This window comes from Phodopus roborovskii, unplaced genomic scaffold (genome assembly GCF_943737965.1).
Source record: "Phodopus roborovskii unplaced genomic scaffold, PHOROB, whole genome shotgun sequence".
Taxonomy (NCBI): domain Eukaryota; kingdom Metazoa; phylum Chordata; class Mammalia; order Rodentia; family Cricetidae; genus Phodopus; species Phodopus roborovskii.
This window is the reverse complement of record NW_026126424.1, coordinates 5,700,930-5,720,801: the sequence shown is the minus strand read 5'-3', so window position 1 is coordinate 5,720,801 and position 19,872 is coordinate 5,700,930. Positions and strand designations below refer to the sequence as shown.

Genomic DNA, 19,872 nt, shown 5'->3' with positions numbered 1-19,872 from the left:
CCTGTCTAAAAACAGGTGTGAACTTCTAAAGTTTGGTCATGGTTGGCTGCAGGCATATTTCAGTGCAGTGTTCAGTGGCAAACCTAGAAGACGTTGATTAAAAATTGATTTATAGGTTCGGGAAAGTATGTCTAAGTTCAGTGTTAGCTTAAAAGAAATATCTGTGCCAGCTTTACATCCCTAACAACAACTTGATACTGAATGCAAACTGATGGAACCCTGCATGTTCTGAGTTCCTTCCACATTCAGAATGGCGGTTATGACAATGGGCTATATTTTTGTCACACCTGGCTGCCAGTCTTCGGTTTATACTAGCTCTAATATCTGACTTTTTTTTTCCTTTTCCCTGTAAAGTAGGAGTATTATATCCTCACAGAGTTGTGGGAGGGTCAGACAAGGCACATATTAAGGAATCATGTTTTATGGTGGATAATGCAGTGTAAAATGAAAGTAGGAATCTTCATCCTTGAGACTTAACAGTGACAATCAAAAGCCGTGGTCTCAGATATAACCTAAGCACTCTCTTCCCCCTGCCTTCCCAAGGCTGTTTTCTAAGGTTCACTTCAAAGTGTCTGTGAGTGAGAGCTGGTGCAAACTGTTCTTGTCCAAGTCTGAATTCTAACAAGGTCAATGGCTCAAATATTTCCCTTATGTTAAATAAGTTCCCAGCCCAGATCTGTTTTTGCTGATGAACTTTCAGGCAGCAGATTGGACCAAGATTCAGGCTGAGTGACAATGACATGACTTTGGAGGATAGTCATATTCTTGAAATATTTTAAAATATAAAAGAGTCATATTTTTGTGAAGTACAGGGTTGTGGAGATGGAATGTTATGTTCTGATCTTAAACTCCGTAAGGATTATTGTGGTCAGTTATTCGCCCAGAACAAGGGAAGTACTGCAGTATTAGGGCCAGTGTCCCAGTTCTGAGATTCCTAAAAAGCTCGACCTCTCCACCCACTCTAAATGCTAGTTAGAAAAACTACTAGATAGAAAAGCAAATAAAGGAAATTTAATCAACATGACCTTACAAATGTGAATAAGTAGGGTCTAAGGTCTCAGGTCTGTTTTGGGGTGTTAAACAAGATGTATGCATGATTAAGATCTCTTGGTCAAAGTATGTCTTGTTTACTGTCTCAGTTCTGGTTCAGCAGTAGTTGGAGAACTCTTTATTCTTAGAGGAAAAGCTGGTGCTCATCAACTGTTCCAGAATAGTCTGGTCATCATAGATAATTGCCCGCTTTTAGGGGTGATCTGTCCTATCGGACTTTGCTGTAACTGAAACCAAGGTATCTAGAGATTTAAGACAGTGGCTCTTGCTCATGTGTCTTTGGCCTTGATAAGAAACTATCTGAGTTGAGTGTTACAGGTTCTAAATCGATACTCATTGAATGATTACCATACCTATGAGGAATTAAATAGGAGTATGACCCAAAGCACAGACATAGATAAAATAGAAGGGAAGAGATTCAGGTTTCTATCCTGCTTTCAGTTACCTAGTGTGCTCAGAGGAGGAGGATTGGGTACTTTATTGAAAAAACAGCCAGGGATTGATGCAGGTATAGTAAGCTTTTATTTATTTATTTTCTTGCCTTATTCAGTAGATACTCATCTCTGACTTGTCTAACCTATTTAATTCTTCCATCCTGGTTTTCCTCTAGACTCTCCCTTTTTTGTTTTCCCTCCTTCCTGTCTATTTGGTAGCATTTGACATGGTTAAAAGAACACACCCAACTCTTCGGTTTGCCTGCTTATATATTTTGCTTTCTCAGACACCTCCTAAAAATGGAGATAACATAAGGATTAAAAATGAAGATAACTGCCAAGAGGATGTGAGAAGATGCACTTTATGTGTGTTAGTTACTACTAATGTTGTTATTATAAAGTTGTTTGGATTTGTTTGTTTGTTTGATTGATTGATTGATTGATTGATTATTTGGATTTGGTTTCATTTTTGGAAAGAATTTCCTGGGTAATTGATGTAGCCTTATTTTAGAAACAAACTTTAATAGTTAATTCAACACTACAAACAATTATGATAACATGTTGAGTATTATAATGCCCTCATGACTTTCTGGATATCAAATTCTCTCTATGTGTCTCTCTGTCTCTGCTCTTCTCCCCTTCTTTATTTCTTTCTTCTCTGTCATCTCACAGGTTTCAGTCTCTATTTACTGTGGCCAGAGTCCCCTTCTGCTCTGCTCTGGGCTGTTCTTTGCTTTCTTCACATGGTATTTTTCTAACAACAGGTTCCCTCCTCAATAAGCCATGTTCTAGCTCAAGCATGGATCGGTAGTCAGCTCTCATTTTTTTCAGACCCTGAACAACTTTTAGTCTAGAAATTCAATTAGATACTTTCATAGCATGTATTTAGGGAAATGACCACCACTGTGCATTGCTTAAGTATTGTCATGATCACAATCATCTTCATCATCATCATTACAGTTCTGGATCATTAGTATTGGTTTCAACTCAATGCTTCACCATTGTACTATGTCTTCTCACTCAGGTGACATGAAGACATATTAAATTCATTTTAGTTATAAAAGTCCATCTTCTCCTTGCTTACTGCTTTTTTATCAGCTCATGGCTTACTTTTCATTCATCAGCTCTCTCTCTTGCCAAATCATTCCTATCAAAAATAGATAATGTATTGAGTGGTAAGAAATAGTACTAGACAATTTAAAAAGCAACAAAAAATCTTATGTGAGCTAAGTTATAAGCATTTGCTAGAACAGGGGTTTTGTTACACTAGCAGTTGAAACAACACATCGTGGGCATAGAAACTAAGGAAGTATTAGGAACATGCACTTATCTGCACTTGAGAATTCTCAAACACCACCATTACCTTGCTTTTATGATCTCATAGTAAGGTCTGACTAATACCTGGTCTTTGAAAGCAACCAGTACATTAGAGAAATGTAAATAATAGACACATGAGGAAGCCAGAACATAATGTGTTCTGCCATTATCAATAGTAAATTGGTGTTAATGGTTTTCTTGTATATAAAGTGGCTTCCATAATTCCCTACGGGGAAGAGCAAATATTTATAGCTATCACTGGATTTCTGGCTCTTAATAGAGCTTCTAGAAAAATTCCTTAAAAATAAGGAGAGAGGAAAGAGTGGCCAGCCAATAAACACAGGCTTGCCTCCCAGAATATATTTATTTTTCTTACAACTTTATCTGTCTTATTAGATGTCACTCTGAATGGTTATGAGTAACAGTATATCACTGGCCGTCACAGAATGTACCATGACTTTAGCCAAATCTTTGAACTATTGTGGAATATGTTTCTTTCCTTGCATAGTGAAGTGTGTGTCTGTAGCCACATAACCCCAGGGACATAGCCTTGTCATGCTTCAGGTAGAATAAGTTAACCCTGGGCATTTTGTTGCTCTGAAATCTCAGCGCAGTTGACAGTATGCTGCTACTGTCAGTTTCTGTAGCTGCCTGACACCACTTGAGAGGTTGGCTGCCTCACTGTTTATCACCATCTTCTGTAGTCACTTCCCGGGGGACCTTGTCCTCAAATACAATCTCTACCAATGCCCTCCTGCTCAGAATACACAATGTTTTCTTGAATGTTATTAAAAATTGAGTATGTGTAATTTTCCAAATTTGGTACATTTCAAACCATGAACAACAGATTCTGCTTCAGTATGACCTGGAGTCTTATAAGCACTTCCTCTCTCTGGGACATGCCCCAGGATTATTGGATAAAACCCTCTGAGGCCACGTGACCCTGCAGCCCCACTTCTATGTGCATATTCAACAGACTTGAAGAAACAGTGTCTGCCTACATTCACAGCAGCATTATATTAAGCACAAGGCCACAAAAAATAGTATATTATGTACCCTTAAAATGTTCTAACAAGCACTACCAGCTAGATGAACACCAAAGGCATTGCGTTAGTAAAGTAAAAGAAGAGCATGAAAAGACAATCCCTGTGTGACTCTATATCCGAAGCAGTCTAATTTACAAAGCCTGAAAGGGGAACTTTTTCCCTGTTGCAGGATGCTAGCTTTGGGAGAGCTGCTCTTCTGCTTGACACCACTGAACTTCACCCTTGAAAACTTAATGTTCTGTTTATAAATATAATGCTTTCCTTAAAAAAAAAAAAACTGAGAGTAAAAAATTGGTCAGGTTAAGCTCACAATCTAGGATCTTACATTCTTCAAGCTTTCCACAGGATTCCTATGAATACCACGCCCAAGCCAGTCAGAGTCTCCTTAGGGCAGGATATTTTAGGATGAATTGAATACACAACAGAACAGAGGCTGCTGACAGGTGGTACCCAGGCTGCTTTGAGGAAGTAGCACAGAGCAGTGAGTAAATGGCACAGATATAGCACTCTTAGTTTGGATCTTGGGAGACTAAGATGAGGAAGGCAGCACGGTAGTTCAAGTAAGGATTCTTCAAATTTACACATTACCAACGTCTTCCTCTTATACTTCCGCTGGTGCTTTGATCCCTAAAGAGCCCTAATTCTTTTCCTGAGGTCCCCACCCTCGTGGTCTAGCTACCTTCTACTTCCACAAAGTATCTCAGAGGGGTTAGGGGCTCAACATACAAACTTTTCAGGGGAACTTGGGCATTCATTCCATTGTATGTGCTTCTCAGCCATCTTGGCCAAATACCTGGACCTTCTATTTGTGCAAATACTGCGTTTATTATTTATCTTTGCCAACCCTATTTCCTAGTTCTGTCCTCTGAGGAAAATTACTTTTATCCTGCTAGCTTTGGTTTTTCTAGTTCATGTTCAACCCATCATTCCTGTTTCCTTCTCTGAACTATATGTTGATATTTTTTTGGTTAGAGCATTATAAGATCTGGGTGAACCGTGCTTATCCCTCTGATTAATCATACATTTCCACATCCTCCTGTAGGTGCAGAGTATAGTGGGCTCCACTTACCAAGGTGAAATAGATGTCTTGGATGATTTCTCCCTCTGCTTTCCCCAGCTTCTCAACTTTCTATCATTTCTCCTTCCATGAGAGCAGTCTTTATACTGTTTGATCATTTGTGTGATTATAGGCTTAATTGTTTTTCTAACATTAGCTTTCATTAAAATAAAATTTGAATGTCCTTGATAATGTTGGCTTTCTGCCTAATCAGTAATCAGTGCTTCTCAAAACTAATGAGTCAAACGTCTTTCATATCTTCCAAGCATAAATTAATACAGAAGCCAAAGAAAACTGGGCAGCATTATTTGCTTGTGTTATATGGAGCCAGTTGTGTCTAAAACAGTTCTTCTGGTGTTGATGCACCAGAACATGCAGATATAATAGAGGGTATTGTCTTACCACAATTATTTCCCCATTTGCGATTGTTTTAATCCAAATCTGAAAGTTATGTCACTGTATCTGTATGAAAAAAGAATCCATTTAAAGTATGACAACAATACAACTTATTAAAATATCATAGTAATGGCTAGTACAGCCTTCTTCACATTTCCCTATCACTTTCTTGTTTCACAAGTTTGTTATTAATTTGTTATTGCTAGTCTTGTCAATCTCCATTTAGATGTCGGTTCCACCACCGTATCTCTCTTCACTCATGTTCTGTATATGTTTCTCTCCACAGTGCACACACATGTGACCACCCTTACTCTCTGTACCCTGTTTGCTCTCCTATCACCTTGTAGTACTAGCTGATTCCACATATGGTCAGAGAAAGTATAGGAGTATCCTGTCCTTCCAGAATGAAAGAAAAAGTTACAAGACTCAGGAGCCAACTTCATTTCCACCTGCCAGAGATGGAACAGTCACAGGATTCTAAGAAAAATAGCACACTGGATTAAAATGCACTCCAAAAAATTAAATCCAATTATTTATATTGGTAAAATATAAGGAGCATTCTGAAATTCAAGAGATGCTTAAGAGTAAATGAGTGATTTCTAAGCAGGCTAATTAAACGGGTTAATAAATGTCAAAAGGATTGAGCCATTATTCAGCTTTCCCTATATGGACTAGACCTTAGGGTAATTGAGTAATGGGAAAAGGTTTTTCAGTTTTAAAAAATGAGACAGAATTAGAATACCATCTAGTAAAATACCCAGGCAGTGAATAGCAAAGGTCATGAGAGATACCTGGTATTTGGAGATCACATGAGCACCCCTGAAATCCTCATTGTGTGTTCACACTAATTGTCAACTTGACAAGAGCTGCAATCAGCTGGTGGACAGGCCTACAGTTATATATGTGGGAATTATCTTGATAAGGTTAACTGAGGTGGAGGGACCTTCCAAAAAGGAAAAGCACCTACAGGGAGTTTTGGAAGTGCTAGCATTGACAAGCCTGCTAGTAACTCAACCTCTTAATCTCCTTGCTTTTATCTATAAAATGCTGTTAGTAGCATATATACTGCTATATAGGATTAAATGGAGAAATGCATTAAACACATGTAATAAATGTTACTTATGAAGAAACATTCTCATTATGCTACAACTCTGCTAGCCATTCTTTATCTTCAGAGAAAAGAACTATAAGGAAGCATAATTCAGAAGCCCTTGAACTCTAGTGAACAAATCCAAAGAAGCTTACAGAATACTTTAAAGAAGTGTTAACCATTTCACGTCAGTTACTCAATAGTACTTTCTTCTCTATGCCTTCAAGTCTTAAGCATTTTTTTATTTCTAGTATTTATGCTTTTATATCAAAAGTATATTTTCTGCACAAACACCTTTATCATTTATTAATTGACTAGATCATGAGATGCTGTGTGATTTTTTTTCCTCCTGTGGAGATTTCTGGACAGATTTCTACTCAACCCAAATATAGCATGAGTGACAAATGAAAGAAATGATCACAACAGAGTTCAAGGTGGTGAATCAATGAGATTACTGGTACCACTTACATGAGCATGGATGAGTCAAAAAAAAAAAAAAAAAAAAAAAACAGCATCTGCATCACCAAAGTCCCACCCAACTCATAAAAACTTCAGTGTCGGGACTCCACTCCATGTGAAGGCAGCTTGACAAGCCAGAGAGTGCTCTCCACAGCTTTGCTCACTGCTTATATAACTTTGGTGAAAGTGGTACCTTGAGAACCTGTTAAGTTTTAGGCACTTAGATAAGATTTGTGCGTTGTTTTCTTCCTGAGTATCAAAGAGTCTTCTGGGATGGAAAGTTCTGATGTAGAACTTCCTGAGTCTTGGAAAGCCTCCCTACAGTGTGGAGTGTTTCGGTCTTGAGGAAACTGCTGAACAGTGTGTGTATAGTTAGGCACTGGCAGCTCTCACCTGGGCAAAAGGCCTCTCTGGGCTCCCACTACCCAAAGGAGTAATGCCGTCCATTAGGTCCATACAAATGCTACAGGAAAGAAAAGCCTGAGTCTGTGTGCAAAATGACTCCACTGTGAGAATGTTTAATCATTTTATAACAACTTAACTCCATGTTTATAAGAAAAAATGTCCAGATACATAACACACTGTAGGCATTACAAAGCAAATGTTTTCCTTCATTTCTTGAACCATGGGTGAGAACTAAAACCACTTAAAATGGGTTTCTTTTCAACTCATCCTACTAAAATAGGTAGTTACTGGTCATCACCATGGCCATCATCTGCTCCATCAGATAATAAACTATAATATGGAAATTAAATTAATGCACATTAAGTCTATAGCATATCAATTTATAAAATAAGTTTTCAGTCTTGGTATGTAAGACATGATAGTTTATTAAAATGAGTATTATTTAAAGTATTTCATTCAGTGTTGAGCTAAGACAAATTGTCTCAGATAACTTGTAAAGATGGCAGGTTTATTTCGACTTGAAGTTTTTCAAGTTACAGTCCATGATACATTGGTCTCCAAAGCATTTGGGCCTGCCTGTGGTTTCACAGGGTGAGCTCATGACCAAACCACATGGCAAAACAAAACCTCTTACCTAATGACCAGAGAATAAATAAGAAGACACGACCAGAATCCAAAATAACTCAATCACTAGGAGATCTCTGTAGGCCTTACCTCTTAGTAATAGCCCTTCGGGGACTAATACTCTAACACCCAGGCACCAGGTAACATTCAAGATAACCACTCTCATCCTGCCATGTGATTCTATAGGGGGTTGTATTTTAGTTAGTTTTTCCTGAGTAGATTTGGTCATTTGTTTGCTTATTTTGCAGTTCTAAGGATCAGACCCAGCCAGGGATTCAGAAATGCTAGGCAATAACTACACCACTGAAATATTCTCTAGCCACAGTCTAGACTCTAAGAATCTATTTCAAACTATAATCCTGAACTAGGCTATGAAAGTTCAATGAGATTAAGCTGTTTCTTCAAAGCTGCTTTAATTCGATGATGAGTTTTGTATAAACAAATCCAGACTGATTGACAAGAACAGGGTTAGACTTCCTCAACCAAGAGCTCTGGAAACCAAGGGACCACAGCCCCTGTGGGAATGAATGTCCAGTGGCATCTGGGCAGAGGCTCATCTGCCCTACTCTTCTTTCTTGGGCTTCCCAGGCTTAAGGAATCAACAAGGGTAGAGCTCACAGGTGAGTCAGAGGAACCTCAGACCTTCTTCCAGGAGATCTGCTACAAAACAAGCAAAGACCTTAGCAGGTCGGATGCGTGGGGAAAGTAACAGAAGGATATTCAAAGGCAAATGGAGCCATAATTCTATTTTTAGGAGAATTATATACATATATGGCTTCAGGAAAAATTTGAAGTCTATGGTTATATTTTTAATTTGAAAGTTGAATCACATATTTACTATTAGTGAAGTTACCCTTTGGAAGGTGGGTTCTCCATCCACAGACTCAACCAAGTATGTATAAAATACTTGAGGGGGAAAATACAAATGCATCATTGAATATTCACAGATGTGTTTCTCATCTCTTAACCATGTAGCGCAGAAACTCTTTCAGAGCATTTGTGTGGTTTTTTAGGTTAAGCAACCTATAGATTCTTTCAAATCCACAGAATTGCATAGATTAGTGAATTCCACAATTCTATTGAATGGACATGAGTATGCACAGACTTTGGTATCTGTAGGGTCTTCCTGGAACCAGTCCCCTTTCTGTGCCAACAATGCCTTTAGTTACAAAATTTTGCAATAAACTCAAATTGTATTACAACTATGTGCTTATGACTTTGGATTTTGCATGCAATTTCACCCTCCTCTTCCCTTTCATTTCATTTTCCCTTAATATATGCCTCTTTGGTGAGATCTGGCTATTTGATAGAAAATACTTTAGTACTGAAAACTCAGATTGTTGAAGTGATTCTTTTTATATATTATCTATATTATAATGGGGACTGTTTATTTAGAGCATGAAGTTTAACCAGGATGGCACATTCAACAAAGGTCTTCATTGTCAGGCAATAAGAAGTAGATAATAGAAAGTTAAACATCAACATATATAGAACTTATATGGAAGTCTTCCAAATTGACAGGAATATTCCATCTTTAGGTGTTGCCCTACCTGCTTCTTTAAAATTCTTTGTTCAATGGAGTGAACTGGAAAAGCATCAGAGGGGAGCACATGGGAGGGCATAAGAGAGGTCACCCTGTAGCAAGGGGGGAGGGCTTCAGGACAGGTCACAGTGTGTCTCCCTGAAGTCATCCCCAGTGTATTTCTCTCTGTTATTTTACTCATTATCTCTTATGATCTCCTCAGGTGTCATCCTCTACATCTTGCTGGTGGGGTACCCACCCTTCTGGGATGAAGACCAGCATAGACTGTATCAACAGATCAAGGCTGGAGCTTATGATGTATGAAATAAGTATTCATATGGCTTTGGATGCAGTTGGTTGGTTTACTGCCAAGGGCAAGGGTTATTGCTCTTATTTTTTATAATAATGTTATATTCTGTCATTTAGCAAATAATGTGAGATTAATACATATATATATATATAGTCCAAAATATACTTATATGCAAGGAAGACTATCAAAAACAGTTATGATAAGCACTGGATTGGTGGAAAGGGGTTGATAATTTCAGTCCATTTTAGTCATTATAACTAAAACTCAAATACATCATTATTATTCAAAATAGGAGCTATTACAAGTAATGTTTTTGACGGAAATAAATTTATTTCCATTGTGTAAGAATCTGTGCTTCAGGAGTCAGTAAGTTTTTGGAAATCATTGTCTTGTCTGCATCCTGCTGATCATAGAAGTGTTATTTAGATGCCTTTAGATGTGTGGTCAGTTGCGGAGAGTCCAGGTGACTGAGATAGATGAGGTAAAGCTTAATAGCCCAGGTTCATTCAAATTTTGAAACATTTGTGACATGTGTGTGAGGGTGTTGTCATAAAGAATTGGGCAGCTGTTGGTACTACAGTTTTTGGTGTGTCTCATTTGTTTTCTGAACACGCTTCTCAGATGTAATGGTTTCCTGGGATTCAAGAAGCTATGGTGGATATATGATTAGCCTCAGATGACCAAACAGTGACCACAGCCTTTTTTGGGTGCAAATTTGGCTTAGGGGAATGCTTTGGATCTGCTTCGTGATACAATCACTGTCCAGCCAATTGACATGTACAATCTATCCTTCTTCAAATCCACTGTATGATAAGAAACAGTTTCTCATTGGGTAGAATGACAGATTATGAGAGTTTAATATAATTTTCTTCTCCAGTCTGCTGATGGAGCACCCACTTATGATCATGGCTATCTTGCACGCATTATATCTAGTGAAGTGTTTTAGAAATTCACACATTAATATTTCATATGTGCTAATGTCAACGCCAGTGGACCAAACTGAAAATAGCCGTGACCAGCTTTATTGTGTCAGTTATTCTTTTTGTATATACTAGCTGTTGGTATGAACTGATTGATTTTTTTTAATACAATGTGAAATTTTGTGAAGCAATGCACTGCTTACAGAAATGAGGAATATGTTTTGCTTTTTTCTATTTGACTCTGAGTGTGTGTGCCATTGTTTTTTAAGGCAGGACCTCATGCATATCAGGCTATCCTTGAGCTTGAGGTACAGCCGAGGCTTACCTAGAAGTCCTGATCTGTGCCTTCCCTGTTTTGAGATTATATACTTGTACCAACATGCTTGGTCTGTGTGTCCTTTTTTACAAACTTTTTTTGCTAATTTCTATCTTCGAAGTTTCCATCACCAGAATGGGACACAGTGACTCCTGAAGCCAAAGACCTCATCAACAAAATGCTTACCATCAACCCTGCCAAACGCATCACAGCCTCCGAGGCTCTAAAACACCCATGGATATGTGTAAGTTGCTTTCCCATATGTCCCAGGAGCCAAACTGAAAAATAAGCTCTTAGTCCTTTTTCATAGATTTCAAATAATCTTACAAAAACAAGAAGATAAAGCTTAATGAATTTTTGACTCAAGGTATTTAAGAAATGCATTTTGTAATAGTGAAAGCCAACGTTGCCTATAGCAAACTCAAAATTGTACGAGTGGCCAATTAGGTATTGTCTGCAGTAACAGGATGAGTGGTTGCCATGCTGATTATAGGTAAGACTCATGAGCTGGGAATAAGAAAGTGACACCAAGGCTTACTGCATCCAACAAGGAAAAAAATGTACAGAGTCCAACTGTTTATCTTTAAACAGTTTTAGAAACATGCCAGGTTTAAAAGCTACACGTTGTTTTAAGAGATACAGTTTGGCCACAGTAGTCTGTCTTGTAAAATGCATAAGGAGGAAGAAAGCAAATTGTAAAGGGATCTAAAAACTCCTCTAAGTTCCTAGAGTTGAGAGTCAAATGTTTAGGTAATGATACAATGCTGAGTGAATGGAAGGTTTTCTAATAAAAATGAGATGAAACACTTACAGAAATGATGATCTGAGTGGTTAATGATCTCCATTTTTGTACCCTCTACTTATCAGTGTTTGAGACCTATCACTAATAGTCTTTATAAGATCATGCTTTTTTGTGGGTAACTTTGGCAAGTAGATGCTTGCACGTTTGACTCCACGCATGCAGGCACCATTAGGAAAGATTGGATGAGACATTTTCTTGCCCTTGGTGTGTATTAAATATCCTCACATCACTCTTTCCCCTCCTCTTCTAGCAACGCTCTACTGTGGCTTCCATGATGCACAGGCAGGAGACTGTAGACTGCTTGAAGAAATTCAATGCTAGAAGGAAACTGAAGGTAAGACATTGGACATTGTTGAGGGAGGTTGCTTTGATGAGGTGAGAAGAAGCGTACTGTAAGGAGGCATTTTACAACAGCTTTTAATATTGCAGATCTCAATAGTCAGTTCTCCTGGATCTGAGGGAAACTTAGGGTTCCCCATTATGAAGTCCGGGATTAGAAGTGGGCTGGATATGGTAGTAATGGCAGTATGTGATTTCTCCCTCAGAGGAAGCAGCTGGGTAGTATGATGATCTAAATTTGGCTCAGACAAGTTAGAGCTGTCCTAACACCCTGAGAGCCACAGGCTAGGGCTCTCAAGAAACCAAAAAAAAAAAAAATCCCCTCAGAAAATAAAACCAGGAGATCAGATTTTTAGTTCCTGCTACATGCTATGTTATTAGGTCAGAGATTTGCAGAGGTGATTGTGATCTTGTTCTCTTGTTTCTTTGATAGGGTGCCATCTTGACAACTATGCTGGCTACAAGAAATTTTTCAGGTATACACATTTGAACTCTGCTCTTTGTCCTCAGCCCTTCTCAAGTCTTTGTTTAATTGTATCTTTAAGGGGATTTAGAAGGTCTAGTAACTACAAATAGTTTTCACACACAACACATATGCATGCATACATACATATATACATATGTATGGAGAGAGAGAGAGAGAGGCTGTCTGTAAGACTCCATGAAGACTGAACACCCACTTGTCAAATGCTGGTGTCATACAAGTATGATAAGTTTGTATCATTTTAAAGCTGAGAATTTTCAAACCTAGAATTTATTATAGATTGATTTTTCATAAATAATCACGAGGGTACTTTTTTTCCTGATTACCATGAGACATTGTAATAAGAAGACTTAACAGGAATGGAGCCCCATTCCCATAGGCCTAATTCCTTTTGAACTAAGGTAGTCTCTTCACATTTTAAGACTAATTACAAGGGGTAACCTGTCTAATGAGGAAGTAAAGAGGATCTACCACATGGGCACATGGGGATAGCATGCAATAATAGTGTTTCTCAAAATGATAGAATGGGGTGGAGGGAATAGTAGGAAAAAAGAAGAAAGACTTGCATATGAACTAAACTCAGCCAAGAAGGTTTTTTGTTTGTTTGTTTCTTAAAACTGACTCTCCAGAATGGAGGCAACATGTGTGTTACTTTCAGAAAAAATATTTTTAAGTTTGGGAGCCTTCATTTATAGCTTATATAGAAGTAATAGGCATTCAAAAGCCAAATATTGGTAAGTGCAAACCAGACATATGGAATGGATTGAAGCAGCAACTAAACTACATTTGATAAATGCAATGTGTGGACAGGCCATCAGGTGGTGCATCTCATTTGTCCAGCACTCGGGAGGCAAAGGAAGAAGCTTTGTGAGCTCAAGGCCAGCTTGCTCTACATAGAGAATTCTAGGCCAACCAAGATACATAGTGAGACCATGTTTAAAAAAACAAAACAACCTTATAGTTTAGATGTTTAATCTTAGAACAGTTGTCAAGAATAACACCATTTTTGCTTTTGCATAGTGACATGCAGCATTCAATGGCTTGCTCTGACTTTATTTTGCCTATCCAGAAATTTAAAGTGATAATCAGGCAGCCATTGTGATATAAGTGTCAGACATTGTTCAGCCAGTCCCTAGTTACTGCTTAGACCTCTAATAGCAGGTCAGCCCTCCCTCCCACTTCAAAACAATATGAGTTGGTAAGCAGCAATCACACCATGCTAGCACAGTGCTAGCACATTCAGGTGCTGTGCTGCCCAGCATGTTATGTGTTCTGTCTGATGTGCTTGGTCTAATGAGCCATGCTGCTGCCTTTGTCGAGTTACTTGTTTTGTAAATACCTGGTTAATGTGGTTGACATTTATGTGGGTGAGCTCAATGCCAGCTCATCAAGCAGTAGCCAATATGCATGACCTTAAACTAAATAGATATTTCACTGTGGCCTAGTACTCAGTGAATCACTAGAAATATTGATTTGATGTATGTAGTATATATTGCTAAAGAACTGCCTTTTCAAAGATTTTTCTAGACTTGAAATTATATATTTTATTAAAGTTTTCAGTACACCATTAAATATAAATTGAGTCTTTGGTTTACCTCCTGTGTTTTTTCACCATTCTTTATACTTAAAAAACCATGACTAATATTTGGATTTGGTAATGTCTCTGAATGTTTTTGCATGAAAAATAAACATTTTTACTCATCACTTCTCAATCAGCTGAATAATCAGAGTCAGTTTTATCTTCTCATTACATCTTGTACTTGCATTTTAGTTTGGAGTATCTTATTTATTCATTCTATTCATTGCCAAATATACTCTTTAAAGTAACCTGTCCATTAAGTATGTGGTTATAAAGTTGTTTTTATTTCTTCTTTTCTCCCTGAATGTGGAATGTATTTCTTGTGAGGTAAGGTAGTAGTCACACAAGGGATGGCTCTGCATCTCCCAAGCCAGGCCGCTTCTTACCCCAAATCATTGTCTTCTTTTTGCTTGCTATTGCAATTCAAATTATTCTGTTTGTTTTCTAACCTCTTAACTACCACAAGAGTTCATTAATGTTCCTGTTCAATGACAGACAAATCGTTCTAAGGCAACTATTGGACAGTAATCTCTATCAATAAAAAATTAAGAGCTTTGTTGCCAAAAACCAGATAAAATTAATATTTGTGTCTCTTAAGTAAATGCAAAATGTTTCCAAATTGGAAACTGAAATAACATCATAAAGAACTTTAAATAAATTAAATGTTCATGTGGTTTCGTTACAGCTAGGTGCTTCTTTTCAAATATCATGCTCTGTGTGCATAATTGTGTCTATTAACATTAAACAGAACTGTGTACTTTGTCCTCCATATCTGTGAGTGTTCTACACCAGTGTACTAATTATCCTTGTCATTATAGTGGCTGTTCACTGTGTATGTACACACTTTTAAAGGGATGCTTTCTAGTTTTACTTGATTGAAGAAATATGTTAATAATGCAATGAATTGCTTAAGCACCCTGGAGAAAGGAAGGAAGTTTTCTGTGAGAATCCCCACCTTAAGGATTTCATTTAGTTTTTAGTTCTTGTTCCAGATGTTATGGTTTTTAACTTTTCAGTGCAAAGACCTTTGTTTAAGACATCTTTGTATTCTGGTTTTGAAGTCTAAATGAACACAGAATGCATTTTTTATTATCATATGCTAAGCATTTAAAAAATTTGCTCCTGGTCAATAAAGTACCATTTGATTTTATACAGATACTTGTATTTTCCATCCATCTAAACTTGTCTGATTTCAAAAATATAGAGAAGGCATTGTTCAGCCAGAGCAAATTTTTGTGAATGAGATTCCAACCTCTGGAAAGAGGGGCTTCAGTGGCAGACCTAACATGGTCAACAGACATGGTGTGAATGAATATGTAATGGGTCTGTCGGCTGGTGTCTGGAGACTGAAACCAACTTTCTGGATTATGAAGGATGGTCCAGTGAAAGTTCCAGTATCCTTTTCAATATCAACAGTGACATAAAGTCAGATGCACAGCTGGCAAAGTGTTCAATTTCATGCCATGAACTATGTAAGAATTTATTTCTAAATTTGCTGTGGCAAAACCAGAAAAGTGATACTGTATTTCAGTGTCCTGTAAGCTCGTGCTCATCAGTGTGATCTTGATGGTTTGGTTTATGTTGGCCATAACTCAGCAAAGGTGGCAGGAGATGCTAACTTGATTTGCCATTTCACTGTGGGGTTTGTGGATTACTCGCTGAAAAGATTTTACTCTCATTTTACAGCAGCCAAGAGTTTGTTGAAGAAACCGGATGGAGTAAAGGTAAGTTAAGTGGCTCTCTTAAACTGTCTCTGACTTTCAGATGTTGGGGAGGGTTTTAAGTATTGCCTGCACATCCCAATTAAGTAGAGCATCTGTACTTTGCTGTTTCCAAAAGGGTGCAGGCTGAAGCACGAGATGATTTAATGCACAAACATGATTATCACTTATGCTGACCAACATCCAATCCTTTCACTAGATTATATATTAACTATGAAAGATAATATTTTTAATATGCATACTACATGTCTATGTCCTCCCCACTTTTCCACAGTCCCAAGTCACTCTGTTGACCTAAGAATCTACAAACACCAAATGCTTTTCTGAGTAATTATGATGTGCACTTGAAGCCTACCAAGACCTGGGAACAAACTCAGTCAATCTGAGAAATCAAGACATCATTGATTAAGTGCCCTATTTGGGCAGTTTATTTGTTTATATTTTTAAGTCCTGAACTCCCTTGTGATTCATCCATAAGGATTAGAGATGTATTCAGGGTGTTTACTCTGTACAGATACTAGGAAAAGCTTCCAAGAAAGATGACAACAAAATATTTTCACTTTCTTGGATTTCTAATCAATATAATACAATTTTCTTTCAATTGATAATATCTTTAATAGAGTGTAACCTTCTATTTGCATTATAATTTTTATTATCCTTCCAGAATATCAGTTAATGTCTTGTTAACCATTTTCTTTCTTTTCTAATGGCAGATGCATACATCCCTCCACAGGTCAACATTCTTGAGAATCAATTAATATTCTAACCATTGAACTGGACCCAATCAGGTGGACAGTTCATATTTAAAAATGCAATGTAGAAAATCTTTTGTGGGTTGGTCCCTACATTCATGTGGAGTCATTGCGTCACCACCTGTTTGTATGTGACTTGAGAATTTCCAGCTCTGAGGTCACTATGCCCTGTACTTTCTAGTTCTCCATTTCCCGTTCTTCAAGCTAAATGTACCTTCTGTCTGCTTATTTCACTAATTATAGGTTGCAATAATGGCAATGGATGTCTGTCCTTTCCACAGCGTGACACTGGTGAAAATGAGTGTTTTTAATTTTCCAAATGTTTCCTACTGGGTTTTCTGTACTGCCCAGTAATGGAGAGCTCACAGGTCCAATAGACAGTTATTCTGTTATCCTGATACAAAAACACAGCCATCCAACTCCACCTCTTCAACAATAAAATTATTATGTATTCCATGCTATGGTCACATTTTTATTTTCTCTTCCTTTCTCTTTGACTGGTCAATTCAGAAAAGGAAGTCCAGTTCGAGTGTTCAGATGATGGTGAGGATCTGTGTCTGCCAGATTTCTCCTACTGGGAAAAATATACACTTAGAAATGAAATAGTCTCATTTATCTAAGTTAACGAAGTAGAAAACGTGTAAGAACATCATAGGCCAGCGCTAATCGGCACTCATAACATGCTCATCCGCTTTCACATTACATTGTTTTTCTGTGGTAGAATTTTTAAGGTAAATAAGTTGAACCCTTATCCGTAAGCTGTTATTAAGTTTGATCATCTGTGAGAACAAAGCCGAATTTTCTCTTTGAAAATAAAGAAACCAGGACGGAATGAATGTTTACTCATACAGGAAGAAATGCTGTAGGGTTATTTCTTAAATCATAATCATAACCACTAAATTAATTCAGACATAACTTAATATACTTGCCATGACTTTGCAAATAATGTGAAAGTGATTTCAGCATGGGCCCATTCTAGCTAAGCTTCTTTGAAAGGAGTATGTATTAACTGAATAAATACAACACCTTTTTCATGCCTCCTGAGAGTAATGCTGTATCATTTAAATATCTGATAGCATTCAGGTTTCAGACAAGGAAAATACATTGCTTCCATGATGTAAAGTATATTAATTAACATGTACACTTAAAAGACAACTATGGTTGAACATGGTGCTTGATAACTGGCTCTGAAAGTTAGCTCTACTGCACTTTACTTAGAAGTAACTTATTATTTTGAAGTAATGTTGTATATACCTCCAAAACATGGTGGTGTGTGTGTTGTTCATGTATGAATGTGGACCACGGTTAGAGTAGTCATGCACTTTAGCTGATAAATTTGTGTGCATTTAGATACAAATGAATCACATTTTCACTAAAACAAGGCAGTTCTTGGCACCTATATCATAGGAGAAAAGTCCTTTCAAAACAGGAAAAACAGTACTCTAGATTATTTCACTTGTTTGCATCTACTGATAAACCCTACACACATTAAGTAATTACAAATGTCTTCTTACTGGACAAAAGGTGGCTATGCACTCTTCCTGAACAGAAAGCCATCTGTAAGCATCCCTCTAATGCCTAACACAGCTTATAACACATGAGCATATTCTGATCTGTCTGTAGCATGCCACCTTAGATCCTTACCTCCCATCTCTTTTTGGCTGCTGTACACATTTTGTATTCAATTGATTTAAAGAAAAAAATTCCAAAACTATTTTTAAAATACAGGTCAAGGGACTAATCTTAAAAATGTATCTAGTTAAAGGGAATTCTTAACACTTTCACCCTGCATATCCAGAGCACTATCTTATAACTAATTAAATAGTGCTCTTACCTACAACCACACAAAGGTTAATGAAAACAAAAGCCAAGCATATACTTGAGTAAATTTCTGTTCCCTTCTGTCTTCTTCTCAATGACATCCCCAAAACAGCCTGTAGGGTAATCACTTGTAAATAACCATTTTATATGCAGTCCATGTCCCTCTGTAAGTTCACAGGTGTATTTACATTCATATTAAAACTTTGGATGTATCCCTTTAGAAGAAAACATCCAATATAAATGGCCTACATAACTTGATATGCAAGAATGAATGTGAATTTCAGTTTATGTTTGATAACTATATTGATATGCTATGCAAGGAACTAAAATAATGTCGATTATTACATGCCAGTATTTTATTTCTTTACTCCCAAACTCAATAGAGTTCCAAGCTCCAGCATGTCTACGCAGAATCTTCCCTGTAGCCATTGCCATATTTATTGGCCCCAAGAGCTTCTTTCAAAACATGGTTCCCATGTTATTAACCACATCTCCTTTAAGGATAAACTCACCTATGTTGTTGAAAGGCTTTGGTCCTACTAGGCAAAAGTAATGGAATATCATAAATTGCTGAGGAATGTCCTTCAGGCAACTATGGACAAGAAAGTCCTTTCACACTCAGGCTACAGAATGCAGCTTGATTTCTCTCACTTAATCAGAGAAGATTCATCCCTAAAGGACACACAAGCTTACCATTTTCTATAAAACACTTTAATGCCTGACTTTTGTCACAAGAGCCAATTTTAATTGGATATCTAGTAAACAATGTAAGGATAGCTCCCCAGGGAAAGATGGTCTGTGTGTGACTTCAGGATGGAGAATAAAAGAAGAAGAAGAAGATAATAAAGGAATGTGTTCATAGCAGTGAATAATTGGAAACTTGGAAACAGGATCTTACTTGGAGAGTATGAAAATGGCTACAGCCTCATCATACTCTGCAGCCCCTCGGGGGTGGGGGAGGCACACCCAAATCAGTCATAGCTGGTCTCATTCTTGCACAAAAGGAGCCCAGGCTGCGTGTGAACTTCAGGGACAAGACATGCTCTTCCATTCATATCAATCATTGCAGTCTTCCCCACCCACCTCCAGTGGCTCTTTATTTTCATGTCTGTATTCGCATGTAGACATGCTACTTGTAGACATTGGCTACCAAGAAGATTAAGGCATCTCTGTTTCTATTTTCTGCATATCCACAGATAAACAACAAAGCCAACGTGGTAACCAGCCCCAAAGAAAATATTCCTACCCCGGCGCTGGTATACCTGGATTCTTGTACCCTTCTTAAGTTCTGCACTGTTTGCTGTTGTTTCTCTCATTTGCTTTCACTAAATCAATATCTATGTGTCAATACTTCATTTGTTGTTAGGTTGTTTTTGTTGTTGTTGTTGTTACTTTTGTTATTGTTTTCTTTTCAAAAATGTAGAAGAA

At 37.5% G+C, this 19,872-nt stretch overlaps 1 protein-coding gene across 16 annotated transcripts in view; it reads left to right on the top strand.

Moving 5' to 3' along the window:
• The window catches only part of Camk2d (calcium/calmodulin dependent protein kinase II delta), a 243,671-nt gene that overhangs the window by 180,735 nt on the left and 43,064 nt on the right, over nt 1-19,872 (top strand). For 3 of the 16 annotated variants that reach the window (XM_051185540.1, XM_051185541.1, XM_051185536.1), the window contains exons 9-15: nt 9,624-9,718; nt 11,068-11,190; nt 11,999-12,082; nt 12,521-12,563; nt 15,837-15,874; nt 17,134-17,166; nt 19,641-19,700. In XM_051185540.1, coding sequence (XP_051041497.1) covers nt 9,624-9,718; nt 11,068-11,190; nt 11,999-12,082; nt 12,521-12,563; nt 15,837-15,874; nt 17,134-17,166; nt 19,641-19,700 — 476 coding nt within the window. The remainder of the gene's footprint in view (nt 1-9,623; nt 9,719-11,067; nt 11,191-11,998; nt 12,083-12,520; nt 12,564-15,836; nt 15,875-17,133; nt 17,167-19,640; nt 19,701-19,872) is intronic. The other 13 variants (XM_051185542.1, XM_051185538.1, XM_051185546.1 and 10 more) reach the window with 7 other exon arrangements.